Genomic DNA, 25094 nt, shown 5'->3' with positions numbered 1-25094 from the left:
TGTTTACAGTTTAATAATTTTATTGAACAGAGAGATAATCACGGACATGACATTGTGTTTAAACACAATCTTGAATCTTGAACAGGAATTCTATCTATCTATCTATCTATCTATCTATCTATCTATCTATCTATCTATCTATCTATCTATCTATCTATCTATCTATCTATCTGTCTGTCTGTCTGTCTGTCTGTCTGTCTGTCTGTCTCCAAGAATTTCCCTCATGGGATCAATAAAGTATCTATCTATCTATCTATCTATCTATCTATCTATCTATCTATCTATCTATCTATCTATCTGTCTGTCTGTCTGTCTGTCTGTCTCTCTCTCTCCAAGAATTTCCCTCATGGGATCAATAAAGTATCTATCTATCTATCTATCTATCTATCTATCTATCTATCTATCTATCTATCTGTCTGTCTGTCTGTCTGTCTGTCTGTCTGTCTGTCTCTCTCTCTCCAAGAATTTCCCTCATGGGATCAATAAAGTATCTATCTATCTATCTATCTATCTATCTATCTATCTATCTGTCTGTCTGTCTGTCTGTCTGTCTGTCCCCAAGAATTTCCCTCATGGGATCAATAAAGTCTATCTATCTATCTATCTATCTATCTATCTATCTATCTATCTATCTATCTATCTATCCATCCATCCATCCATCCATCCATCCATCCATCCATCCATCCATCCATCCATCCATCTATCCAACCATCTGCAGCTCTCATAGAAAGTCATTACATGTGTGTGTCACTCATCTTCCAGACATACCGTATGAATAGAAGAGGGATTTGGCTGAAGGTGTGTGTTGTGATGATGTCACATGACAGGTCTCGGAACATATCTGCAGAAAATCCTTGGCCATTTAGAAAAAAAAATGCAAGCTCCTCTAAATATCCTGGCTTTCGCATGATTCCTGAAGGGACTGACACTTTACTTCCAAAATATAAAGAAATGATAAAAGGACACAAGAAAAGTAACTTGAATGAATAAACTAAATTTATGCTAAATGCAGCTGGAGAATTTTCATTTAAGAGACACAATATTATTAATTAATATGCAATAAATACATTAGTACATATCAGCTTAATAACTTTATGAGCTCTGAAGCCTGAAATCCTACATCATTTGTTCTGAATCTACTTTACCTCAAAGCAGGCATCAGCATCACTCCAGGTCTCTTTTTCTTAACATCTGAATGGAAATACAAAGACACACATGAATTCCAGTGAACACATGAAACCAGTCGACATCGCTTACCTAAATTAGGTCCAATGCAATTGATTTTAAATCCACACGCATGCTGTTGACATACACAATAACGTTCACATCTCAAATGTCATAGTTTAGCATTTGTTTTTGTGTTCAGTCCCTCTGCTTGTCCAGGTCTCCCAATGGAGAATTGAACACTTTTTTAGTCTTCCAAAATTATTCATACTTACATTTGTGGCATGCACACTTAACCAGATTGACTTACATTTGATCTGTATTCCATGCCAACTTAAGCAATTGAGGGTTAAGGGCCTTGCTTAAGGGTCCAGCAGTGGCAGCTTGGTGAACCTGGGATTCGAACTCACAACCTTCTAGTCAGTAGTCACTTTAACCATTAAGCTTCCACATCCCCATTAGTTTCTATGATGCATATTTTTTCAGACAGCCTTTAAGGATGCCTTTGACTTAAGGAGAATGAATTGGTTTACCAAGAAATGATACAAAGGAACAGCAGAGGTCATCATGAGAGAGAGAGAGAGAGAGAGAGAGATAGAAAGAAAGAGAAAGAGGACTAAACGTTTGTTTACTACAAAATAGCAATCATGCAACTTCATGGCAAACTTTCTGGACATACCAACATCAAACCCTCAAGCGGTGCTCCTTCCAAGAAAAGGCATTTCCCAGTATTTCAGCTCATGGATGCTTGTTCTTCTCGTTACCTGTCAATCTTCCTGTAAATTCAGAACATGAACCTGTAAGCGTAACAGACTACATCTGCCATTTCTCCACCTGCTATTCACACACAGTTCCAAAGATGTAATACTTGATTTAGAAAAATAAAGGAGTTGTGGAGCTGCGGAGAGTGGAATCAGTTTACAGCTTTTTGCAATCTAACTACAATATCAGATTCCTGAGATTGATTCACAGACCTGCAGGAAAGCATGCTTAAACTGTCGGTTTATTAGGTATGCACCCACCTTCCGTCCCTGTCAAACCTCATTATGATCATTTCGTTTAAATGTGCCATATGTGTTGTGGATCATATTCATTTACTCAGCTGGTTTATTACTGAACCTTTCACTCATCCTGATATAAATTCAAAACACTATGTGTGTCATATTAAAAGAGCTTCCTGTTTTTTTCCTGTATTTTTATTGTGTTTGACATTCATTTTTAAAACAACCAGTCAACAGGCTTACAGATATAATAACTGTATAATAACCAGAACAAACTTTATACATTAAAAAGAATACTTTTAAAATTTTTTTTCATCATCGTATTTACATTAGCACTAAAACCATTTTATTATAATTTATTTATTGCTTTCATTCTTCAGATTTGTACATATATATATTTTATTTACTCTATTATTTATTGTGATTCTTATATCCTTTGTTTCTGATTCTGTATATTAGATATGCATCACAGTCTCATGAATAAAACCTTTGCTGCAGTTGTAATTAATTTAACTAAAACTAAATCAATATACCTTTGTGAAACACACACACACACACACTTTTGTAAGCATGGACTAACCATTAAGTTGACTCAATAGAGGAAGTTCATTTGCATCTTCCTAACGGTCCCTGAATCCGTTAAACCAGCTAGGTGAGTATAAAGCATATATGTTACAGGAATTAGATCAAAACAAACCAGACTGAATACGACAACAATCATCATCATCATCATCATCATCATCATCATATTTTTTAAACTTTTTGTTGTCTGTTAACAATTCAACCAGGCAATATATTTATTAATAATATAACGTTATATTTGTATAAATAAATAAATAAATAAATAAATAAATAAAATACTCACTATTTCTCAACATGCTTAAACAATACGTCTTTTGTCAGGGAAACATTCAACCTGCCAATTAATTTTCGGACAACTAACCAGGTTGCTGAACAAATAAAATATCTAAGATATGACAGGGGCAAATAAACGCGTGTTCTATTGAATCTGATTTCTGTTTTTTTTTTTGTCCCTATGCTAAATATCTAGATGATGCAGCAACATCTGGAGGTTTCTCAATATTGCATATGAAGACTACATGTGTTGGACTGAATCTGGTCACTGGTGTAAATATGAAGCAGCTGTAACAGTCGTGTGCGCGCATCATTACGGTTACACGAACCTTAATGTCATGTTTGCGTTTTGGTTTTCTGATGCCAGATGGTGCATTGATATCTTTCCTTTCTGTAGATGCAGACATGCTTGTTGTGCGTCTAATGTGCATCTATTGTCTGTGAATCCTGAGCCACACGGACATTATATCCGGTTACACCATGCGCGTCGGTTTGCGTTGCGCACGCGGTTGCCTAGCGCCTATTCACGTAGGTGGTTTAAATTGTGTTATCTTAATCTTGCCTGTCTGTTTAGTATACGTGAACAACGCAATAGTATATCTAATAGCTATACTATAATAATAATAATTATTGCGAATTGCATTATTAGGCTTATTAAACAAAAAATCTAAATAACGGGGTGCTTTATTCCTATACAGCTCGGATGTCCATGAAGGCAGCACAAACACTCAGGTTAGAGCTTGCACCTTTTTAAAGTCTAGCCCTTTTTGTTTACTATGTTTAAGTGGGCTGGGGCGAGGGGAGTCTGTGGGGACGTATAGCCTGAAAGACACGTCCAGACTCGTACTTTCCTCTAATGTACCAAAAACTATCCTTGGAATTCCATATGCAGAAAATGTCTGTCAGACCTCCCTGCTGTTTTTAACTTCATCCTATACATGGAAGATATTCCTGGAAAAGGGTTTGTCATGGATCATGACGCGCGCCATGATTCCTCAGTGCGCTGCTCTGTTATATTCTTTATTCATAAATGAATATGTCTTACCTTAACGGAAAAAAACGTAAACGTCTAATATCTCATTTAAAGGTAAATAAAAATATTATACATTTAACCTGTACAAACTGTGCACGAAAAACACAGCAGGTTTAAGCGCGTCATTTTATTTTTAGTGCACCGTCATCACAGCTAACCGCCCTAACGCGTTTAATAGACTAATACACGAATAATCTCCATAAATAAATATCACCCAGCCTACTGTACTTTATTTTATGTTTGAATTATTAATATATGTTTTATCATGAATTTCTTTTGTCAGTGCGCTGCACGATACCCTAAAAAAGAAGACATTTCACCACTGAGTGGTATTATAATAAATAAAAAATAAATAAATCATTTTTTGGCACATATTTTATCAGACGTCTAAAATTACTTTAGGGTTGAGTTTAGAAAACATTTTAACATTTTTACAATGCAAATAGGTCTCTGTGCTGTGCTTATTTTGAGTAATAATTAGGTCTTTATTTGTGGATAAACACCTGCTCCTTTGGAGAGGTGCGTCTGTTCCCTATAGCTCCGGTTCTCTAGTGGATCTCTTATATTTCTGTGACTTTTTCTCTTGATTTATTTCATTAATTTCTACACAAATACACCACTCAGAACTTGAATTTGCCCCACATAATAATTTGTGACTCTTTGGAGCATGTGGGTGCGTCTGTCAAGCTCTCAATAACCCCTTTGACGCTCTATGCGCCACCGGCTGTCTCCACAGAGCCAGCTGTCTCTCTGTATGGGCTATTTGAATGTTGGGAGGCTGGAATATTTGAATGTTACTGGGGGAGGACTGTGTAGTGTGAGGAAGAGACTACATAATGAAGGACTGTATATATACCATTTTTTTGGAGCAGTTGGTGCCTTGAGCTTGTCTAGTGACTAATTGGCCAATTTTGACCCACCAGGGTCTTCCATGGCACAGGAAAATGGTATGGTCCAATATGGACACCCCTACATAGAGATCTAACATGGAAGTGGCCCTTTTGCAGGGATTGCTGGGAAGAAGAAGTACAATCGAGATTTGGACTTTGGAGAGGGAGGTAGCTCTCTGAAGAGGTAAGAAAAGTTATCTTGGCCAATGCCTAGGCCACCAATGGATGGATGGGTTTATTGTGAGGTGTTAAGGCTCATTTTCATGTCAGTGGATGTGTTTTATTGGAATATTATGCCTTGAAAAATAGGATAAAGCTTTTTGCTAAGCACAAACAAGGAAATATGGAGAGGCTGCTAGGGGGAGCTATAGCTGAGCTAGGAAGGAAGCTGGGTGATTGTTTTGCTGTGGAGGTTATGTGGACCTGTTTTCACTACTCACATTGGTCTGTACAGACAGGAAGGCCTCGCTTTACGTTGTTATGACTTCTTAAAGTAGCTTTTCCACTTGATTTTTCATGGTCTTTAATCTTCAGGCCAGTGGAAGTGCTAATATTAGCAACCAGGCTATGCCCTGTGAAAAAAGGAGATAAAAGCATTAAAAAAGTACTAGATAATGAAGCAGAGGCTCTAAAATGGAGGATATCTATGCAAATAATATCTTCTGTGCACGTTGTGTAAGTTTACTAATCAAATAGATTGTATTTACTCCCAGTGTGTGCTGACAGAGAGCTTTAAAGATGGCCGCTCTCTCAGGAGTGAAAGTAGGTGAGGCTGCCTACTTCCTGAACTGACACTCATTCATGCGGGGTTTAACACCATGCTTAAGATTAAAGTTTGTCATAAGAAACTGTCACAAACAATGATTTAATTTAGACTTAATAATAAACATTTCAAGCAGTGAGGGTGTAGTTTGGGATCAGTTAATTCATTCTGGAGAGGAAAAGCTTCAGTCCTCATAGATGACATGGGTTTGACAGGGTGTGTGCATGCGTGTGTGTGCATGCGTGTGTGCATGCGTGTGTGCATGCGTGTGTGTGTGCATGTGTGTGTGTTTGTTTACAAACACTAATTTCCATGATCTAGTTTCCAAAAATGTAAACCTTTAGTGGTCTTTCAGTTTCAAATAGACCTTATTAAACATTTTTTTTTTTTTTTAAATCATTATTTTATATATTGCTAATATTATTTCTTTATAAATAAGGTGGGGTGATTCCTCTGACCGACCCCCCCCCCCCACACACACCAAGAGATATCAAATAATATTGCAAATAATTATTTGTTTGAAAAAAAAAAAATTAGTCATAATATTAAAAACTTTTGCTTTGGTGGAGAAATTCCCATTTTCTAAAAAAAATATTATTTTTTAATTTATTATTATTTATTTTATTTAATACAGAGGCATATTTAAGTATTAACCCTTTAATCGATTACTATATTTTACTTTATTATTATTATTATTATTATTATTATTATTAGTGTTAGTATTATTATCATCATTATCATTATTATTATGTCTCTATCATGGTTTTATTTATTCTATTTTATTTTATATATATATATATATATATATTTTTTTTTTTTGCCTATTTTTTCTATTCATTGTTACACTCTGGGATGAGAAATTAAGAACAATAAAATATGTATGTGATGACCCGGAATATTTCGAATATTTAATTTTTTCAGTCAAATAATTAATTGTTATGAAATAGGAATTATGTCTCAGACACAATACATGGCAACGTAAAAATAAAATAAAAATAAATAAAAGACAAAAGATAGAGAGAAACAAAAAAGAAATGAACTTGATTAGTTCATGTGTTGAAGACAAATGCTAAAAATAATATTACACATTAATCTGAAACCAGATTCTATGCAATTAAAGGATTAATATGAGAATTAAACACTTCCTTAAACAATTAAACAATTAAAGGAATTAAACAATTCCTTACTGAAAAAAAAGTAAAATAAATCAGTAAAATAATGAAATATTACTGTTTCCTGTTCTATAAATCACACTCACTGGATCTTTAGAGGTCATGAATCACCGGATCACATTATTTATTGAGTGTTTAAAAGTATCCGGGATATAAAGGGTTAAATCTGAGCTCAGGCTTTAAGGTGAGATGCCTTTTGTCAACGCGACATTTTGGTCATAAATAAAAAAAACGTAAATCACCGCCCCCTATGGTTTGCTCAGGGAACCGACTTTACTATTTAGAAACGAACAAAGCTGAAAACAAAAAGCGCACTCAACCTGCAGGGGATTAACTTAACGGTTCTGTAGAAATACAGGGCAAGCAGCAACATGGTGCGTCACAGACATGCCCTGAGGCAGTAGGTGTGAAGGATGAGAGGGCGAGAGCGTTGGATTTTAGCCAGAAGCACACATGCTAATGTCCACTTGCATCTGTCCACTGTGCTGTCTTTCACTTCACCTAGTTTGGTGTTAATGGTCTAGAAACCCAAACATTTAAGAAGAAAGACGCCTTTCACTGCATTACTTCAACCATTTGGTCATTTAAACATTTCTGTTATGTTTCAGTCTTGTTTCTTTGGAATTATTTTGAACATACACCTTCATCACTCATACCACAGTCACAAGCCCTTCATGAAGGAATGCAAGCACATCGTAATCGCCCATCGTAAACGTCTCCAGTACCTCTGATTTAATCATGTCAGAGGAACGGCAGAATAATAGCAGATATGATGTCAGAAGTAATTATAGAGTTTCTGTACTGTGACTCATTAATAATGAATTATATACTAATAGTTTCGGATCTGATGGAGTTCATTTTAATAAAGTCTCCAAGCAAAAGTTATAAAAATCAATATAACAGTGTCGGTATACTTCAGATTGAATCTATTGTTTATATATATAAATTTATAGTTATTGTTACACAGACCTTTCCATACAAAGTGCTAGTTTTAAATGACTAAAATATGGCATTATATATAAATTGTCCTGAATCCTAACACTTTATAATAACACAGTGATTTTTGTGTAAATATCTAAAAGCACTTTAGATTTTTCTGGCTGATTATTAGCTATAAAGTAACTCCCTTTTTGTTTTCTTGCAGGATTCATTCTTTCCCAAGAAGACGCTATTACGTTTTGACGCAGGTTTCCTGCCCACACAGCCCAGAGAGGACCGCAACGTAAGGCCCAGCATTTTGCTAACAGAAACTGTTCTTAAAGCTGATAAACAGGATGCAAAGTCAATCGCATTTAATCAAACCTATAATGTGATACTGATGTCTGATCTCTGCATATGATAGACCTGGATATTAAAATCCTGACATGCTCACAGCTAATTGAGAGATTTATTTTCCTGTTAATTTCTCGTGACTTCTTGTTATCATGCAACACGATCGGATTCAAAAATAACTTGAGAGCCAGAGCGTGAACTGTGCCTGTATCAGCCCTCATAATGATGATCAGTGATCTGATCAGTGCAGTCCCGCATCATAACAACCAGAAGACTTTAAATACTTGGTGGAAGAAAAAAAAATCAATTTCACTTTCAGATGCTTTTGTAAACTTTATTATAATATCTAACCCTTTACGGGTTCTTCAAGCTTCCTAATGAGGTTCTAAAGAAACAATCTGAAACGGAAATACTGTAGAGTTCTACACAGAACCCTTTAGGATCAATTAAAAATCTATTGAGTGAGTTTTTCAGAATTTTAACTAAAAGTTCTCCACAGAAGTAATAGTCCATGACAGACTCTAGTCTAAAAACCTATTACGTTCTTTAAAAAAATGAAGGTTTAAAGGTTTTTTAAGGAGTCACTGGATGGTTACAGGTCCAAATGAAGGTTCTACATGAATATATACCGATCAGACATAACATTCTGAGCAGAGCCAGGTGAAGTGAATAAGACTGATGATCTCCTCATCATGGCGCCTGTTAGTGGGTAGGATATATTACGCAGCAAGTGAACATTTTGGGCTGTTTTGGCAGCAAAAGGGGGGCTAACACAATATTAGGCAGGTGGTCATAATGTTATGCCTGATCAGTGTACACCATATCTTTTCTGAACGGAAAATCAAAACTATTTTACTTGTAGCTTCAATGTAATGTTAAGTCATGTAACATTATCATCTTTAAAAATGTGAAGTTCTAAGCTGATGCTGTGATGCACCATTTTACTAGTAGATTATAATCTGTTATAATATGAAATAAAAGTAAAGACTTCATAAACTTCAGTGGAAGTTCAAAACCACTGCACTGTTAACAAAGCAAAAGTCTAATCTCTCTCATTTTCCTCTCTCCTCTGTCACCGTGTAGAACATCTAGCCACAAATTACAGCCATTGGAGTTGTTTTTATTGTGCCATATCACTGAATTCCAGCCTTACAACCTTATAAAAAACTTTAATTCTACATTATTAATGCTTTAAACTAGAATATAAAGTGCAGAAGGAACAGAGTTTATCATGCGCAAAACGAAAGAAGTCGTAATTTTTTTAATGTCATTTCGGTTTCTTTCGTGTTTCTACAGAAATTCTTCGAACAGGTTCATGATTAACATCTGTCATGTCACTCGTACCATAGGTGACAGGAATGGCATGATGAGCACACAAACTGCTCCAGTGCTTAAGTATTTCAGACGAATGATAAAACAGTGTCAGACATTCCCTCGGATGTAATTAAAGGCTAATTGAAGAATCTTGCGTGTGTTCGGTTTTCCCCGAATTACATTCGGAATTCTATTATTTTTGAGATTCAAGCAAAGTGTATTTACCTCCTAAATGCAGTGACCTGTACAGTCAGTGTTACAGATTTAACAAGCAAATGCATCAATATCTCAATTGAACTAATGTCTAAACTCGTTTAGAATAAGAAGTGATGCTAGTCATTTAGTGCTGATGCTGTGGGCAGCCATGTTGATTTGAAATCACTTGGAACTCCTAAGTCGGAATTTAGTCTCGAGGCGTTTGTATTTGCTGTATATTGTAAGAATTCACGTAAATTCGATAGTATAATCAGTCTTTACATTCTTTACTACACGTTTCACACTCTTCAGTCGAAGGGTGTTAATTAGTGGAAGATGCTATTAGTGTATTATTAGACACCGAACATAATTAAAGAGCTAATTAAAGAATTATCAGTCTTATCATTCCTATCAGTACCTTCAGTGGTCTTGTTTAAAGGTCAGAGGCTTGGTCTTATTTAAATTTCAATTGGAGCCACACCCCTTCTGAAACTTTTAAAGGTTCCCAAAGAAATGTCTATAGGATTTTGATAATAGTTTGTCATGCCTTGTGGATGAGTTTCACAGACGAGTTATTGCTCAAATATATTCAGAAAGTCAGCTGATTTTCCTCAGTATAAAAGAAAAAATGCAGATAAGCCGATTGACAAATTTGGCTTTAAAAGGAAAGTTTAATATTTAAAAAAAGATTAAGTAGATTTACAGTATAAAATCTAACAGTATTGCAAGCAGTTAGTTAACTACAGTTTCTATTTTACATAAATATTTTATTTATGAAAGCTCTGTGTCAAAAATGTGAGTTTTTACACCACCGCCATCCTCCTGGGTCTTTCTTCCTGTTCAGGGCTGTTAGGTCTGGTATATATTGTTTTTTTTCCCCCAAATAATATAATATTTTAAATGCAGCTGAAGTGTTCTGTTGTTTAAAAACCTCATCTTTACAAATGGTGAAGTTAGAAGAACTTGATGCACCAGTAAGGATGTTACAATGAATTTTTAAGAAAAAGTAAAAATTAAACTTTAACTTAAGCTTTATAAAAAAGGGTACGGCTGTAAGATCTCTCCTTTTCATCTGTCCACAAAATATATCCGAACAAAGACAGCAACCGGAGTCACTTTTATCATCCTGTACCGATATAAACTAAAAGCACACAGGGACAAACTTTCTTTAAACCTCCTCACAGTTGTTTACATGGGCAGCTGCATAGACTTCGATTACAGTGTGAACAGTTGTGCAGCAGCTGCTTTAACAATGTGAAGAGTGTTACAGCCTTTTAAAGACATTCCTAATTGTCAGCTCTTTGTTTACTATGTGCAGTGAATTTTCCCCTCCTTTTTGTTTTCATATCAGTAATCAGGAAATTCAAGTTCCCTTTCAGTGCCTCCACCAACAATGGCATTTAATTCCTGACATTTTCTATCGACTGCTCATTTCTCATTACGCCCAGGTCTTAAAAAGCGAATACATACTTCTGAATTGCTGCTAACCAATTGCAGCGAGGAGCGTGGCAGCCATTTTCTGAGCTGTGTGAAGGGACTGCGGAACGGCTGCGTTTTTTTCCTTCCTCTTCCTCCCCTCCCTAACCCAATGAGCATTGCTCAGATATGAGTCACTCCCTCACCCTGGCCATATATAGCAGAGAGGCAGGGGCGGTCTCTCCAGCCTGAGGCTGAGATAGTGGCTGCCTGCACGAAAAACACAGCAGCACCATTAGGAAGGGAACAGCTACACACATTACAGCAGGTAAGATCCTTAGCTTGGGCCCATTTTCTGTTTTCCTGTTTGTTGTTTTAGTCAGTAATGCCTCGTGTATATACATATAATCATATTGCGCTGATGTTGCTTTGTTTTGGGGCTGAGGGAGTCGCCATCTGGGCTGTTTTCATTTCAAGCTAACCAGGTTACCCTGGCAATGGGCAGTGCTTCTTCAGTGCTAGATGCAGTTTCTATATTATGCAACAACAGGAATGTATGTAGAAATGTATCGTAAGGGTTTATTTTGGCTCTGTTTTATTATTTCTCCTTATTTACTGAATGTCTGTTTCATGTTAAAACACTAGGAACAAGAAGGCCAGCTAATGGATTGTGGTTTGACATTAAGAAAGACAGAAGGTGGTTTTCAGCATGTGATTCACTGATGTAGGAAAAATCAATCATATGTGAACATGACATTAAAGTAGCCTTTGTTTACACTTTAGGAAAGTGTTAGCTCGCTTCCAGTTGCCTATATGATGCATTATTTATATCCAGCTTCTATAGTTAAAGACGATTGTATAGGCCTCCCTAATGATTCTGAGGTTTTGGGATTTTCAATGCAAAGCCTCAAAAAGCACTAATAACGATCTAACCTAGGGTCAAACCTCAGTCTCTAAAGCTGAGCCGTAATGATCAGCGGATATTGCCATGTTTCTCTCCTCGGATGTTTCAGAACTGGACAGCACCCTTCTACATCTGCATGGATGGTTATGAAAGTGTTTAGATCATAAAAAACGAACAGACGAAGTTGGATCATTTAAATATCTAATTTGCATATTGAATACTGGCTCCGTTGTTGGAAATCGATAAAGCGGAAATCAGTGATCAGTGTTCAGTTCTAGTTTTGTTCTTTGACACATTTTTCCTCCTTTTTTTTTTCAGAACCACAGGGGACCAAGGGCTCGGTAGAGGCAAAGCCAGCGACCCCTCGGCATCAATGGCGGATAAGGAGCAAATCAAACAAACAGCAGCCAAGGTGCTGGGCTACGTCGAGAAAGTGTCCTCCTTTGCTTCCTCCATTGACCCTCTGTTTGGCATCGTCACCTCGCTGGTTGGTGTAGTAAGGAAAGGCCTGGTGGAAGATGAAACCAATGAGCTGGACAAGGACTTCAAGAAGATTCACGACAAGCTGGAGAGCATCTCTCAGCAGAACAAGCAGACGCTGCGCCAGATCCGCATCAACGAAATCAACGAAGTGTTCGGCAAATACGAGGAATACATCAAGCACCAATACGGCGCCTTCAATACCATGGTGGATCGGGTCAGGACGAACCCCGACGATGCCGACCGTTTCATGGAGGATTTCAAGAACATCTATGAAAAGGACAAGAGCGACTTGAGCTTGGACGTGTTCTATCGAGGCGTCATTGGAAAGAACAGCCTTTTTGGGAGGCCGCTGCTGACCGTGTATCTAGACCACTGTGACAGGGACAGAAAGATTATGGAGGCTAGATGCGCTCATCTGGCTCACCTCTTCCAAATCGGCCTCATGGCCCTGATGGCCTACTACGCGGTCACGGAGGATGACGAGGACGAGATCAGGGAAAAGTGGGCTCAAAGGGTCATCGATATTCAGACCAAGATGCAGGAAGCCCTGGACGAGTGTAGTGAGTAGGAGTGATGCCAGATGCACTGAGAGGTTTCTAAACCACAGATGTCTTAGTTTCTACTGCTTTATCATATAGACAATGATAAAGAAAATCAATGCTATTTATATTCTGGGCAATAAGAACTGTGTTTCCATTATTATATATTTTTTTCTATCTCTTTTTGTTGGCTTAGCACTTAAAATTCCAATCTTTCTTATTCACTTTAAACAGCCAAATATCATAGGATATATATATATATATCTAAAAGTGTTGCTGAATGTATAGACAAGCAAGCTGGATATTTTGCACCAACATATTTGTTTATTTTTTATTGTAATTCATTCTGGCTGACTGTTTTCAATACTTTGTATTGTACTGTGGATACTGTTTTTTGTTTGTGCAAAAATAAATATTTGTCCTTTCCAAGTTAAAATTCAGGCTTGGGTTTTATTGATGATCCTGATAACATTTAGCAGTAGTTCAGCAGTAGTTCATATTTAATCAATTTTTTGAAGGCTATAGTTCATACACTCTGCTGTGTTTATAAGGCCATGGCGCTCACTCTTAGCTGTTGGGGTTATACTCACCTCAGAGCAACATGCAAATATGGGTTTTGCATACAGTAGGATACTGAAAGCTGCAGTTTGTACGAAGGATTACGTTAACGTCTCACAACTGATATATCTGAGTAGATTTCTTTGAGAAACAAAGAAATCACCGTATGAGACTTGTGTATATAGTGCGCTATATAAATATTCACCAACTTGGATTGAAATGGATTAAATTTCATAACCCTGCACAAAATAAGACAAGAAGTGTAAATTCTGTTACTAACTGAAGTTAGTTGACACTATGATTAAAGTATTTCTTCTTCTCCCCGTCAGACCAACGTTTCTGTTTTAGGCCATGGATGACATCGAGATCTCGGAGGACCGAGACAAGCTGAAGCGTGGCCTGGTGAAGGCGATGCAGTGTGTAGCCACCATCTCGTCCGCAGCCGCTGTGGTGAACCCCATCTTCGGTGTGGCGGGCTCGCTGATCCGCGTCGTCATTCACCACGTGGATGACGAGGAGATTCAGAAACTTCGACGTGAGTTTGTCAGCGTGAACCGAGCCCTGGATGAGATTTCGAGGCAGAATCAGGGCACCTTGCTCCAGATCAAGAAGGAGACGCTGGACGGGCAATACAGCCAGGTAGAGAACAACCTACGCAACCAGTTCCGTAAGTTCATGGAGGTGGTGAAGGCACGACCCGAGCACGTGGAGAGCAAGCGTGATGATTTTGAGGAAAGCTATGCTAACGACTTGGGCGACCAGAACCTGCACACACTCTACGATGGTGTAATGGGCAAGCCCAAGCTCTTCAGCCAGCCCATCCTCGACGTCTACATGACTTGCTCTAAAGGAGAGCGGAGCGTGATGGAGCGCCTGTGCACACACATCACCTACCTGTTCTGTGTCGGCCTCATCGCTCTGATGGGTTACGCCGCCATCATTGGGGATGACGAAGAGGGCCTGAGAGAGGAGTGGGCTATGAAGATGGAGGAAGTGCAAGAGAAGATGCAGGAGGTGCTCAGGAGGTGCAAGTGATTCCGTTCCCCTGACACACACACACACACACACACACACACACACAGGACTCCTTATGTATTCCGTAGAGGTCTATGCTGTGTCTGTTTTGGTGTCTCGGTCTTCCACTTATGTCTCTTTACCACTTTTTTTTTTTTACTGACTCACTCACCTCATCATCCCCTTTGTTTTTTTTTTTTATATTCTGTCTTACATCATTTCTGTCCAAAACATTGCTCCTGGTAAGAGTAAGAATGCTCAGGTGGCAAATGATACAGTCTCAGTCCACCCACCTGAGGATTCTCACTTTACCATTTAAAGAACTGAAGACTTTAAAGCCAAAGAGCCAACAAATTTCTCATCACAGTGGTCAGTGTTTTAAAACCAGCCACTGTTTCAGTTTCATTCGGCTTGAACTACATTATCATTAGAGGTTCATGCACCATTTTGACTCAAGTGCCATCCTCCACACCTATATTTTAAACCATAAATTTCCCACCTGAATTTAATTTCTTGTGAGATAGGATGCTATATCATTACTACACCCTCGTAGTGTAGAGCTGGTATGCTCAGGTGAGTGTTTTGGGGTTTTTTTTCACATGGATGGAAATAGTTTTAAAAATAGGGGAGTTTAAAGTAGCTGTATACGTGTGGACGTGGCCTACTTGCCAGTTTGGTGTGTAGCTATTACACCAACTCAACAAAATTACTATTCAATGCTAAATGTTAACTGTTACAGATTTTTGCCCCGACATTATAGTTTTTTTTTGCACTTTTAGACCAATGGTTTTTATCATCTGAGGATTCCAGAAATTACAGCTGATGGTAGACTGTTTTTGTCACACACACACACTATATTTCTTTGCAGTACATTACTTTGAATTACAATCAATGTAATTATTCTCTCTCTCCCTGTGTGTTGTGTGTGTGTGTGTGTGTGTGTGTGTGTGCACTTAAAGGTATTGTCACATCACCCAGTTGTTTGTAACTGGTTTTTCCAAATCCACTCATTCAGCAGCACTTCCTGCAGTTCTACTTCAGTATCTTAACCATCTTAAAACAAAAAAAAATGTTACGTATTCGGTCTTGTGAACACTATTTTCTTTCTTTTAAGATCTGGACCACTACTTGGGTTTGAAATGTTGGTTTCAAATGTAGATTTATGAACTAACACTACGCTCTTATGACTGCTGCATGCGTTTGCTCATGGTACCTTAAAATGTAGAAACACTAAAGATAAACACTACAAGCTGTATGAGCATAAACACTATAAACATCCCAAGTTCAGACATTTCTTAAAAGTTTTTTGTGTTTAAAAATCTTAAGGAGATTGTAGGATTACGCAGGATTAAGTCCTATAGTTACATATAACTGACACTAGCTGTCTGATTTGCTTCATAGCTGTTTGTGTTGGAGAACAAAATCTAACTCAATATTATATTTAGACTCGCATTATTATACCTTCTGCATCGATTCAGAACATACTGCTTAAAGTGCACGCTCATCTTCCAGGGGCCTTTTACTGAACCATGCCATTAGTGCCTCCTGCATATACTGTATCGCACACTTAACTGTTCCTTTGATCAAATTTCTCTTTCTTCCATGAATGCATTACTCACTCACTCTCTCTCTCTCTCTTTACTCTTCTCTGTGTAGGATTGAATAAAATGTAGATGGCCTTTAAATAATTATCATGTCTATATATACAATACAAATGTCTATATACATGCTGACTTTCCTTGCACTTTTAAATGGAGTTGGAAATCTTTCTGAGAAATAGTTTATAGTCTCTGGTCAATCCAAAATGTGGTTAATTATTGGTGGGGAATGCTTCAAGGACCAGAGACAATTAGAGGCATTGTATAAGAAATGAAGATGGTTTCGTCATCTGAGTATTTTTTTTTAGTTGCTGATGAATGTTGTATAAAAAATTATGCACTACCAATAAAGACATGAATATATGAATAAATAATGAGGCTTGGATTATTTTTTCCACATATACACATTAAAGTGATAATGCAACCTTATTGGGAATAATAATTTTAATGTGAAATAAATTTCCCTTTGGGATGAATAAAGTATCTATCTATCTATCTATCTATCTATCTATCTATCTATCTATCTATCTATCTATCTATCTATCTATCTATCTATCTATCTATCTACAGTATCTATGAGGAAAGTCACGTCAGCCAGGACTCATAATTCCACATGCTGCCGCTAGATGTCGCCATTGTCTTTTCCTTTTTATCCACGAGACTGTGATATCTTGATTTTAAATGTAAATATAACGTGTGTTTTTCTGATAACATTTACATGTTTATGAATAAAAAAAGAGTGTTGCTGGGTAAAGAAATATTGAATATCTGTTGTCATGCAAAAGGATCAGTACTAGGTAGACAGGAATTCTTATTACCGCTCTAAAATGTCGAAATAATGGATTATGCCACTTAATAATGCATGATGCTATTAAAGAACTACTGTTACAGCCATGTGATCTTATTAAAAATCCTTCACGCGTTCTTAATAAGCCACTAAAGTCTTTAAGAAATCAGATTACTGAAGAAAATACCTTTGTATTGTAAAGTCTTTGAATTAATACCTGTATTGTTAAAGAGCATTTTATCACTATTAATTAATTAATTTGCATTTTACTATCCCCTTTGAAAATGTGAGGTGTGAGGTCGTTGGTAAATATTTTATACTATGTTAAATGTTAAATCAGTTGATTTGTTTCTTTTACTGCTGCTGAGCCTGTAATGAATATTTCTGCCACTAGAGGTCAGTAAAGATAACTTCATTTCCATCAGATTTATGGCAAATTTTTAAAGATATCATTGACACTGCTCTAGGGTCCAGTGTCAAAATCCTGAATTTACCATGTTCCAGATCTTCGTATCAGTTTGCTTGTGATTCTCCAGTTTTCTTCAATTGTAAAAATTAAAAAATAAAATATGATAGAATAAATTTGGGTGGATTTGCTGTGTTATATTGCCCATAAGCGTGAATGGGTGAGTGCATGACGACATGCTATGGATTGGTGTCCCATCTGTTTTGCACTCAGTGTTAAACGATTGGCTCCAGACCCATGGTGACCCTGACCAGGATAAAGCAGCGATGATTAGATGAAAGAATAGCTGATTAATATGGTGAGTATTATCTTACTATGTTCTTGTTTAAAGCAGGTTGTAAGTGTCATCAGTTATGTTTTTGGAAAATTCTTGTTTTCTATGAAACAGATACTCAACTGTAAAATTGCTTACTACAGATGAATAAAAAGTGCTAATAATATTTCAATGACAAATTCCATACTAGGCTCGAGTTAATTTAACTCAGATACTGATTTTAGCAACTGCGTTTTGACTTTGATCATGTGACAGAAATTTAATCTTTTGTCTAACAATCGTATAAATCATTTCACGCTAGATTTTGCAAGTAGTTACAGCGTTTAAACATTTATGAGAACGACTTCTTTTACTTTATATCCTCATTGCAAATGTACAGAAGCTGTCAGTCAAAATGTTACTCAGTTTAAGCTTATTAAGAGACAGGAAGTGGAGTTAAAGGATTTAAAGGATGTAGAGGCCCACATAAGAGGGCAGAGGGGTCAGTTAAATGGAAAAAGGCCCTCAACAATTAATGTCAGTGTCAATTATTTATATTTTAAAAGCAAATAACGCCATCTGTACTGACCTCTAGTGGTGCTTTATGGTTAGATCTCAAGGAAGAGCTTTGTCCTTGAATTATTAATAATATCATTCTTCTCGGTTTGACTATAATAAAGTCCAGGACATAATGCAAACACAACACAACACAACACAGCTAAGAGATTTACCAACATACACGTGTACGACTACTGTATATAAGGAATAATCAACACAGGGTTTTTCCTATTGAAATATACGCTGAAATAACTTGTACCAAAGCAATTCTTCCTATTATTGAATTATTTATGAAGTACAACATCTCATACCTTTCTTCCATTTATAATTGTTTGTAATATTATAAATCACTCATCCTCACCAGTCTCTATTTTTCTTTCTCTTAAAGTTAATAAGACAAATACGAAAAATATACCTACAGAATATGAGAGCTTTGTTAAATAATCCTTGTGTAAGTAAACCTTTAACAAAATAATCAACATAAATGAGGAATCTGTCAAACTACACTGTGACAGCCACAAGGTTTTGTGGGAACCACATCATCATATAATGTGTTCATACTTGTCACAATCAATTCCAAGGTCATGGAGCTGAGCAAGTGAATGCTCCTCAGATCGTTTCTATTTTTTGTCTTTTTAATGACTGATTGACTCTTTGTTTTACAATATGACTTTAATGTTGAACCAAATATCAATCAGAAACCTGAATCAGACTTCCAAAAGATATAACCCATTCAGAAATACGTTTCTTTTTTGAATAAAGTGTAAAAATATGTGATGTAGTGCTGGATTGTGTTCAGTGCTGCTTTAATTAGGTACATAATTAACTCTGCCATTGTCATTGACATCCAAGTTGTTTCAGTATCAAGCCCCGCCCCTTCGCTAGGAAATAAATGGATTCATTATTATCATTATTATAGTGTCCATAGTGTCACACTTAACTTTTAATGTAACTTAAGATTTACTTAAGACACTTTTAGACCCCTTTGGCCACTTTATTTCAGAAAAGATGCAAATTAGGATATAAGAGGCTAATGGTTATAGGACTTATATAGAAAGCAAGATCAACTGACTTGCCACCAGTGCATAAAGCTTGGCTGAGCTGCATTGTGCGATCCTGTGTTCCCAATGATCACTTGCCTATTTTGGTGTGTAGCTATCACAATACCAACTGATGTTCAATGTTAGTTTATGTTAAATGTTATGGATCCTCACCTTGAAATTATATTTTTTGCACTTTTCACTTATCACTGATCATTATTGTTACTACTAGTGACCAATCACAGATGAGCACTGATCATCAACCAACCCCTGATAAACATTAGCACTGGCCAATCACTGATCACCATTGTTAGCACTGACCAATCCCAGATCATTATTATTCTCATTGACTAATCCCAGATCACAATTATTCTCGTTGACCAATCCCAGATCACAATTATTCTCATTAACCAAACGTGAATCACCATTTTCCCAATGACTAATCACTGATCACTGTCCATCTACACACTTTCCTGTTTTCCATTTTATAAATTCTATTACTGGTGATATTTACAGTACTAACAGCTAATCCATCTGTGTTCTTTGATAGAAATAATCATTTTGTAAATTTGTAAATAGCTAAGTATAAGAATAAGTAAGTAGCTGTCATTTTCTCTTCTAATTACAGCAAATCAATGCTCTCCGGTCATACAGGAGTTGGCTACTAGCTGTGAAGGCCAGAAAATGCTTCGTTGAAACTTGACAACTTGCCAGGCTAATTACACAATACCCCCCCACCCAAACAATTTCAACCTGGAATTATTCAAAAAATAACACAACTCAACCCTCTCAACCAGGCTGACAGCTCGGATACATGCTTTAAACCCCCTAACATTCCTCTCAAAGCAAGTAGAACAGGTTTAGGGGCCTGACTTGAGAGAAGGAAACACAGAAAGCTATTGTAGTTTAAAAAGAGAAATTTGATTTTAATCAGTCTGTTTTCCTCCAAATGCTGATTTATTGATGTTGATCCTAAATCACAGAGGATAATCAGACGTCTAAATCCCATACTAATTTACTAAAGCCACTGTAAAATCATCTGGTGGTGTAATATTTGGAAATACTCGCTGCTATGGTAGTAGGTGTAGCATCATGATTTCATTAATGAGATTGTATACTCCATATGCCCAAAGGCTCTCAGCATTTTTTAAAAAATAATATAAAACTGTCTTTCTTCACTGCAAGGCTGACATACTGACATTTAGATATAAAACTGCATGATTTGATGTCTGACAATAATTTAAAATCCTATTTAATGTCTTTAAATATGATTTGTTCTGTGTACACAGCTTGTGTTATACAGAAATCGAGGCCACGGCGATGAGACTAGATCCTGTCGCAGGTTAAATAAATAATTGAGGCGTGACCTTTATGTGAATACAATGTTTTAGAAATGAATTTCAGTCGATTTTAATGATTTCTGATTGATTCTCAGCTCATCGACAGTGATCAGAGACAAAAAGGCAAGTCTCGTATACATAGCCTTTCCAAAATCCAACCACACTGAATATTACCACGATTACTAAACCTAAGCATGCCTGGAATTATGACGTCAGCTTTCTGATTTTTCTACATAAATACTTTATAAAGCACTCACCTTTAGTGATGGTGGGAATAGTGTAAATGGAAATGCGGCCGGTGGATCGGATAAATGCTGCGCACCATGCGTAAATTTTCTCCTCTCCAAAGATCACGACACAACTAAAAGAGATTGTTTCAAATAAAAAACTGTGAAGTAGACAGAAGAAATAAGTAGACATCGCGTTTTAGTCAAGTGTAATTAAACAGAAAGAGATTTTACCCGACTGTCACGAAGAGCTTCCCAAAAATGGCTCATGGCTCAGCGCGCACGACTCTCTCTCTCTCGCTCGCTCCCCACCACTCTCTCTCTCTCTCTCTCTCTCTCTCTTTCCAGATGCATCATTCACTCGATGCTTTAACATCATCACACGACTACATCTGAAAAACTTGAGGGACATTTGGTGAATTTTGGAACGTTTTTCCTAAAGGCTCCTCCTGAAGGATTTTGTGGCTCTTCATCATTTTCAGGTACTGACATCTGTCTTTATATTCACACCCGTCCTTGCATTACATTTTAAAGGGTATTTAAAGGTGTGTCTCGTTGCAGGGGCCCTTAAATTATACCTGTGAGGATTATAAACACGTGCGCCATCGGCAATCGATTCGATATTGTTTCTTATTTGGATCTCATTTGGGTTGCTTTATTGCGCGAGCTAAAAATAGCACGTTTCACAGCCGAGACCAAAAGGTGGCTTTTCTATGCGTCATTATTTATTTATTTATTTGTCTAATTTTAAAACCAGTTGGAAACCAGTTGATGAGTCCTGTTAAATGGGTGGCTTTTGTATGTTTATAATATTGACGAAATAAATAAGTAAATAAATAACACCCTAAACAATAAAGTGTAAACTTCATATTATTTTTAATATTTTGATATTTTTTCTTTCTCCTTCTAGGCTGTGCTGTGCTGCTATGTTTCCAAAAAAAATTGAGGAATATATTATCCTACTGATCATTTCAGATGAAGTTGCAAACAAAAGATATCCCTGTGACAGTATGATTGTCAGGACTGCATGTTCCTAATTGTCTTTGCATGTTTGATTTTAGCCATGCCTAGTCCACTGGAGAGAGTGGTGGCACAGAAGAAGGAGGCCATCGAGGCTGTAATGGAGCTGTTCGAGAGAGGATCCGAGGCCTTGGCTAGCGCAGTCGGAGAGATTTTTCCCCTGTGTGAAGCTGCAGCTCCAGTTCTGAAACTAGCTTTGGATAATGTCGAAAGTAAGGAGGTAGTCTTTGTCAAAGAGCAGTTCCTAGTCGTGAGGAATAGGCTTGACGTGATCTCGTCCCAGCTTGAAGACATCAACTCTGAGATACAGAAGGGACGTGTTGATTCTCAATACTTTACTGTGGAGGAGAACATACGCAACCAGTTCCGCAAATATCTCGACATCTTGGAAGCCAAGCCCCAGTTTCAGGAAGTCAAACAACGTTTGTTCTTGGATCATTTCAGCAAGACGGGTGGTGAGAAGAACCTCTATGTGCTATATGATGCTCTGATGGGCAGAAACACTTTTGGGGAGTCCATCCTGGATGTGGTGGAGAGATATGAGGCGAGGAACAGAAGGGTGCTAGAAGACTTCTGTGTCCGGATGAAAGAACTCTTCTGCCTGGGGTTGATCGTCTTGCTAGGTCACTGTGCCCTCACTCAAGGGGAAGATATGGAGCAAGAGAAGCTCTCTGAATGGAGTGTGAGTATTCAAGAGGTCGAGACCAAGATGAAGGCAGTCATTGAAGAATGTGTGAAGTCATTTCCAGAGCAGGCATGTCTGGATGTCCAGAAGCTAGTTCACGAGAAAGAGGGAGGTAATCTCCAGGACATGGCCCAGGAGCTGCTCAGTTTCCTGGAGAAGAAGTATGATTGGGTGAAGTGGTCTGTTCGCATTATTAACCACTCTGGAAGCAGCAACTGGCGCATCTGGCGCAACTGGCGTACCAGAGACAACTTCCAGTATGTTAAAGGACAGAACTGGTTTGATGTGCTGCAGGTAGAAGACAACAATATAGTCGTGTCCTATAGCAGCAATCCACAGCCTCTTTCCAAGGACACCATCCAGCTGCTGATGGATGGTCCGGGTAAGAAGGGGGATGCCGAAGCTGTGGTGGAGAATCTGGAGAAACCTCTGTCTGGTTTTATGGTCCATGCTGTCAGCAGACGTAAACAGAGCTTCGCAGCTTGGAACTTCCCAGAAGACTGCCATTACTGGGAGATACATAAAAATGTGGCCCTGTGTGTGCATTCAGATGAGTAACAAGGCCAAAAGAAGAAACTAGACGCCTTATTAGTTTGTGTTCATTATATATTGGACATGTTTAATCATGTTTCATCACTTTTAATCTATTTAGCCAGACATGATTATATGTCACATTTTAACCTTCTTATATCTTATGTCTTAATCTCCATGACATGCCTTAATAACTAATAATGTCAAAATCCAAAGTATGCACTTTAGCCATAACTATAGACCTCTACTTGCCTGATTAATCAGAATTAATTGCATGGCTTGCTATTTCCACTATACAGGCCACTTAGACTCTTTCTTGAATGCTTTTCTGACCACAAGCTACAGCATCTTGAAATCTTCTCTTGGTACACACATGTATATTAATATATAATGGTGTTTTCTGACAACTTTTGAACACTGTGACACAGTAAGACCCTGGTCTCAATCTTATTCCAAGGATTTTGATGTTCAGTTATTTGTAATATCAATCAAGCAGCATCTTCCTGAGAACATAGATGGTTTATTGACAAAATGTACCAGATGTTCAAGTGTAAACTTGTGAGATCAAAAGTCACACTTTATATTAAAATGATATAATGAGTATCTGCAATTGGGCGATAAGGTACATATTATGACAGTGTACTGCAGTGATTTAGGAGAAAATGATAACACTGACTATTTTAGTTAACATCTTGCGGACTAAGCATCATAAATATTGATTTTGTTGAACAGTATGGCAAGAAACATAGCTTTAGACATTACATGGACACGCTTGCCAAAGTGCTGTCCTATTTATTCTGTGCAAGATTGCTGTCTCAGGATGCCCTATATGAGCTGGCCTGAAAATGATATCAGCTATGAAAAGATCCAGCAGATCACAATTTCAATCCAACTTTCATTGTTCTGCTGCAAACCCTGTGCCTAATTATGAAAATAAAATTAAACCCTGAGGAATTCTGCAGTCTACGTCTACTTTGATCATAAAACCAAAAAACTCAACAAAAAAACAAATGGCCTGATTTAATCAGTATAACTTCAGAAACTGAGCTGCTGTCAGTACACATCAGAATGTTCTTAGGTACACATAATTGCATTTTCTGTATCCTGTTGTTACACAATATCACGATTAACAAACCACGGGCTGACGTCGATTGCTGTTAAGTCTGTACGGTGGACACGTACACCACTCACAGCCAAGTTTAATTTAATTTAGGGATTTGCACACAAGTCAGCATTTCCCACCGTGCAGGTCTGTTGGTGCAGAGCAGATGAGGGCTGGAATGCTGAACTCAGCTCAATAAAGCTGGACATTAACTTCGCTGGGTTGGCCAGCTAGGGAACCATCCATCATTTCCACCAGGAAAAAGAGCTAGAATAAGGGCTTAAGCTAACGTAATCATAAATCAATGTAGCCAAAACTACAGCCTTAAGGTCTAAACTGTGTGCTGTGCAAAGTACAGCCCAACTTTGTTAAAATTACTAGAATAAACAGACACACATATGAATTATGTTACCTGGGAATTAATACAAGTGTAATATTAACAGGTAATCATTATTTTAATAATTCTTCATTACAGTTTATTTTCACTTACTCACACACACACTCAGATTTATTGTATTAGCATGTAAAACAATTTGAACGGTTCCTTCTAAAACCCAAAGCTCAGCCAATGGAAACTCTTGTATTCATTAGTGGTTGAGTGGCTTCTGTCCTGGTCAGCGCTATTGATCTGGAAAGCTATTATCTCTGATAAAGCTTTTGTTGTGGCTTACTTTAAGCCTCAGTGCCACTGTGGGAAAACCTGCGCTTTTCTGATCCACCTGATCAACTGTTTCACATCCTCCGTCCTCCTTTACGCAGGATGTGCATCGGTAAGTTTGTCTGTTCTGGTGGCAGGTGGCGCTAGTCACACATTTATTGCAGAAAGAAATTTCTCACTCTGTGTGCTTGTGTGTGTGTATGTGTGTGTATGTGTGTGTGTGTCCTTCACTGGCTTGACTACTTCCTCTAAGACA

The 25094-nt window shown here is 37.4% G+C and overlaps 2 protein-coding genes and 1 long non-coding RNA gene across 7 annotated transcripts; 2 read left to right on the top strand and 1 right to left on the bottom strand.

The window, feature by feature from the left end:
* Positions 1-22: 22 nt before the first annotated feature.
* On the bottom strand, positions 23-21181 carry LOC131344056 (uncharacterized). Of its 2 annotated transcripts, XR_009203278.1 has the most exons (5): positions 21077-21181; positions 20873-20976; positions 5384-5515; positions 2746-2813; positions 23-1940 (listed from the first exon to the last, which is right to left on the bottom strand). It is a non-coding gene; the product is annotated as an uncharacterized LOC131344056 (long non-coding RNA). The 2 variants fall into 2 exon arrangements; XR_009203277.1 differs by lacking the exon at positions 2746-2813 and having other exon boundaries at positions 24-1940.
* Positions 3735-15950, top strand: LOC131344055 (protein rapunzel-like). Of its 4 annotated transcripts, none has more exons than XM_058375999.1 (4): positions 3735-3752; positions 5061-5127; positions 8023-8100; positions 13889-15950. In XM_058375999.1, the coding sequence occupies exon 4, from the start codon at positions 13911-13913 to the stop codon at positions 14592-14594; it is 684 nt and encodes a 227-aa protein (XP_058231982.1). In that variant the 5' UTR covers positions 3735-3752; positions 5061-5127; positions 8023-8100; positions 13889-13910; the 3' UTR covers positions 14595-15950. The 4 variants fall into 4 exon arrangements, with proteins under 4 accessions (XP_058231982.1, XP_058231985.1, XP_058231983.1 ...); XM_058376002.1 differs by lacking the exon at positions 13889-15950 and adding an exon at positions 12298-13437; XM_058376000.1 differs by lacking the exon at positions 3735-3752 and having other exon boundaries at positions 5043-5127.
* On the top strand, positions 21167-24024 carry LOC131344052 (uncharacterized). The gene is made up of 2 exons (XM_058375991.1): positions 21167-21324; positions 21904-24024. The coding sequence occupies exon 2, from the start codon at positions 21906-21908 to the stop codon at positions 23103-23105; it is 1200 nt and encodes a 399-aa protein (XP_058231974.1). The 5' UTR covers positions 21167-21324; positions 21904-21905; the 3' UTR covers positions 23106-24024.
* Positions 24025-25094: the final 1070 nt, after the last annotated feature.

The sequence above is a fragment of the Hemibagrus wyckioides genome, linkage group LG23 (assembly GCF_019097595.1).
Source record: "Hemibagrus wyckioides isolate EC202008001 linkage group LG23, SWU_Hwy_1.0, whole genome shotgun sequence".
NCBI lineage: Eukaryota > Metazoa > Chordata > Actinopteri > Siluriformes > Bagridae > Hemibagrus > Hemibagrus wyckioides.
Note: the sequence above shows the minus strand (reverse complement) of the source record. Positions and strands in the feature narration are given on the sequence as shown.

Excerpts from the sequence above, each read along its gene's own strand:
- LOC131344052 (XM_058375991.1), top strand. The coding sequence starts at position 21,906 with ATGCCTAGTCCACTGGAGAGAGTGGTGGCACAGAAGAAGGAGGCCATC.
- LOC131344055 (XM_058375999.1), top strand. The coding sequence starts at position 13,911 with ATGGATGACATCGAGATCTCGGAGGACCGAGACAAGCTGAAGCGTGGC.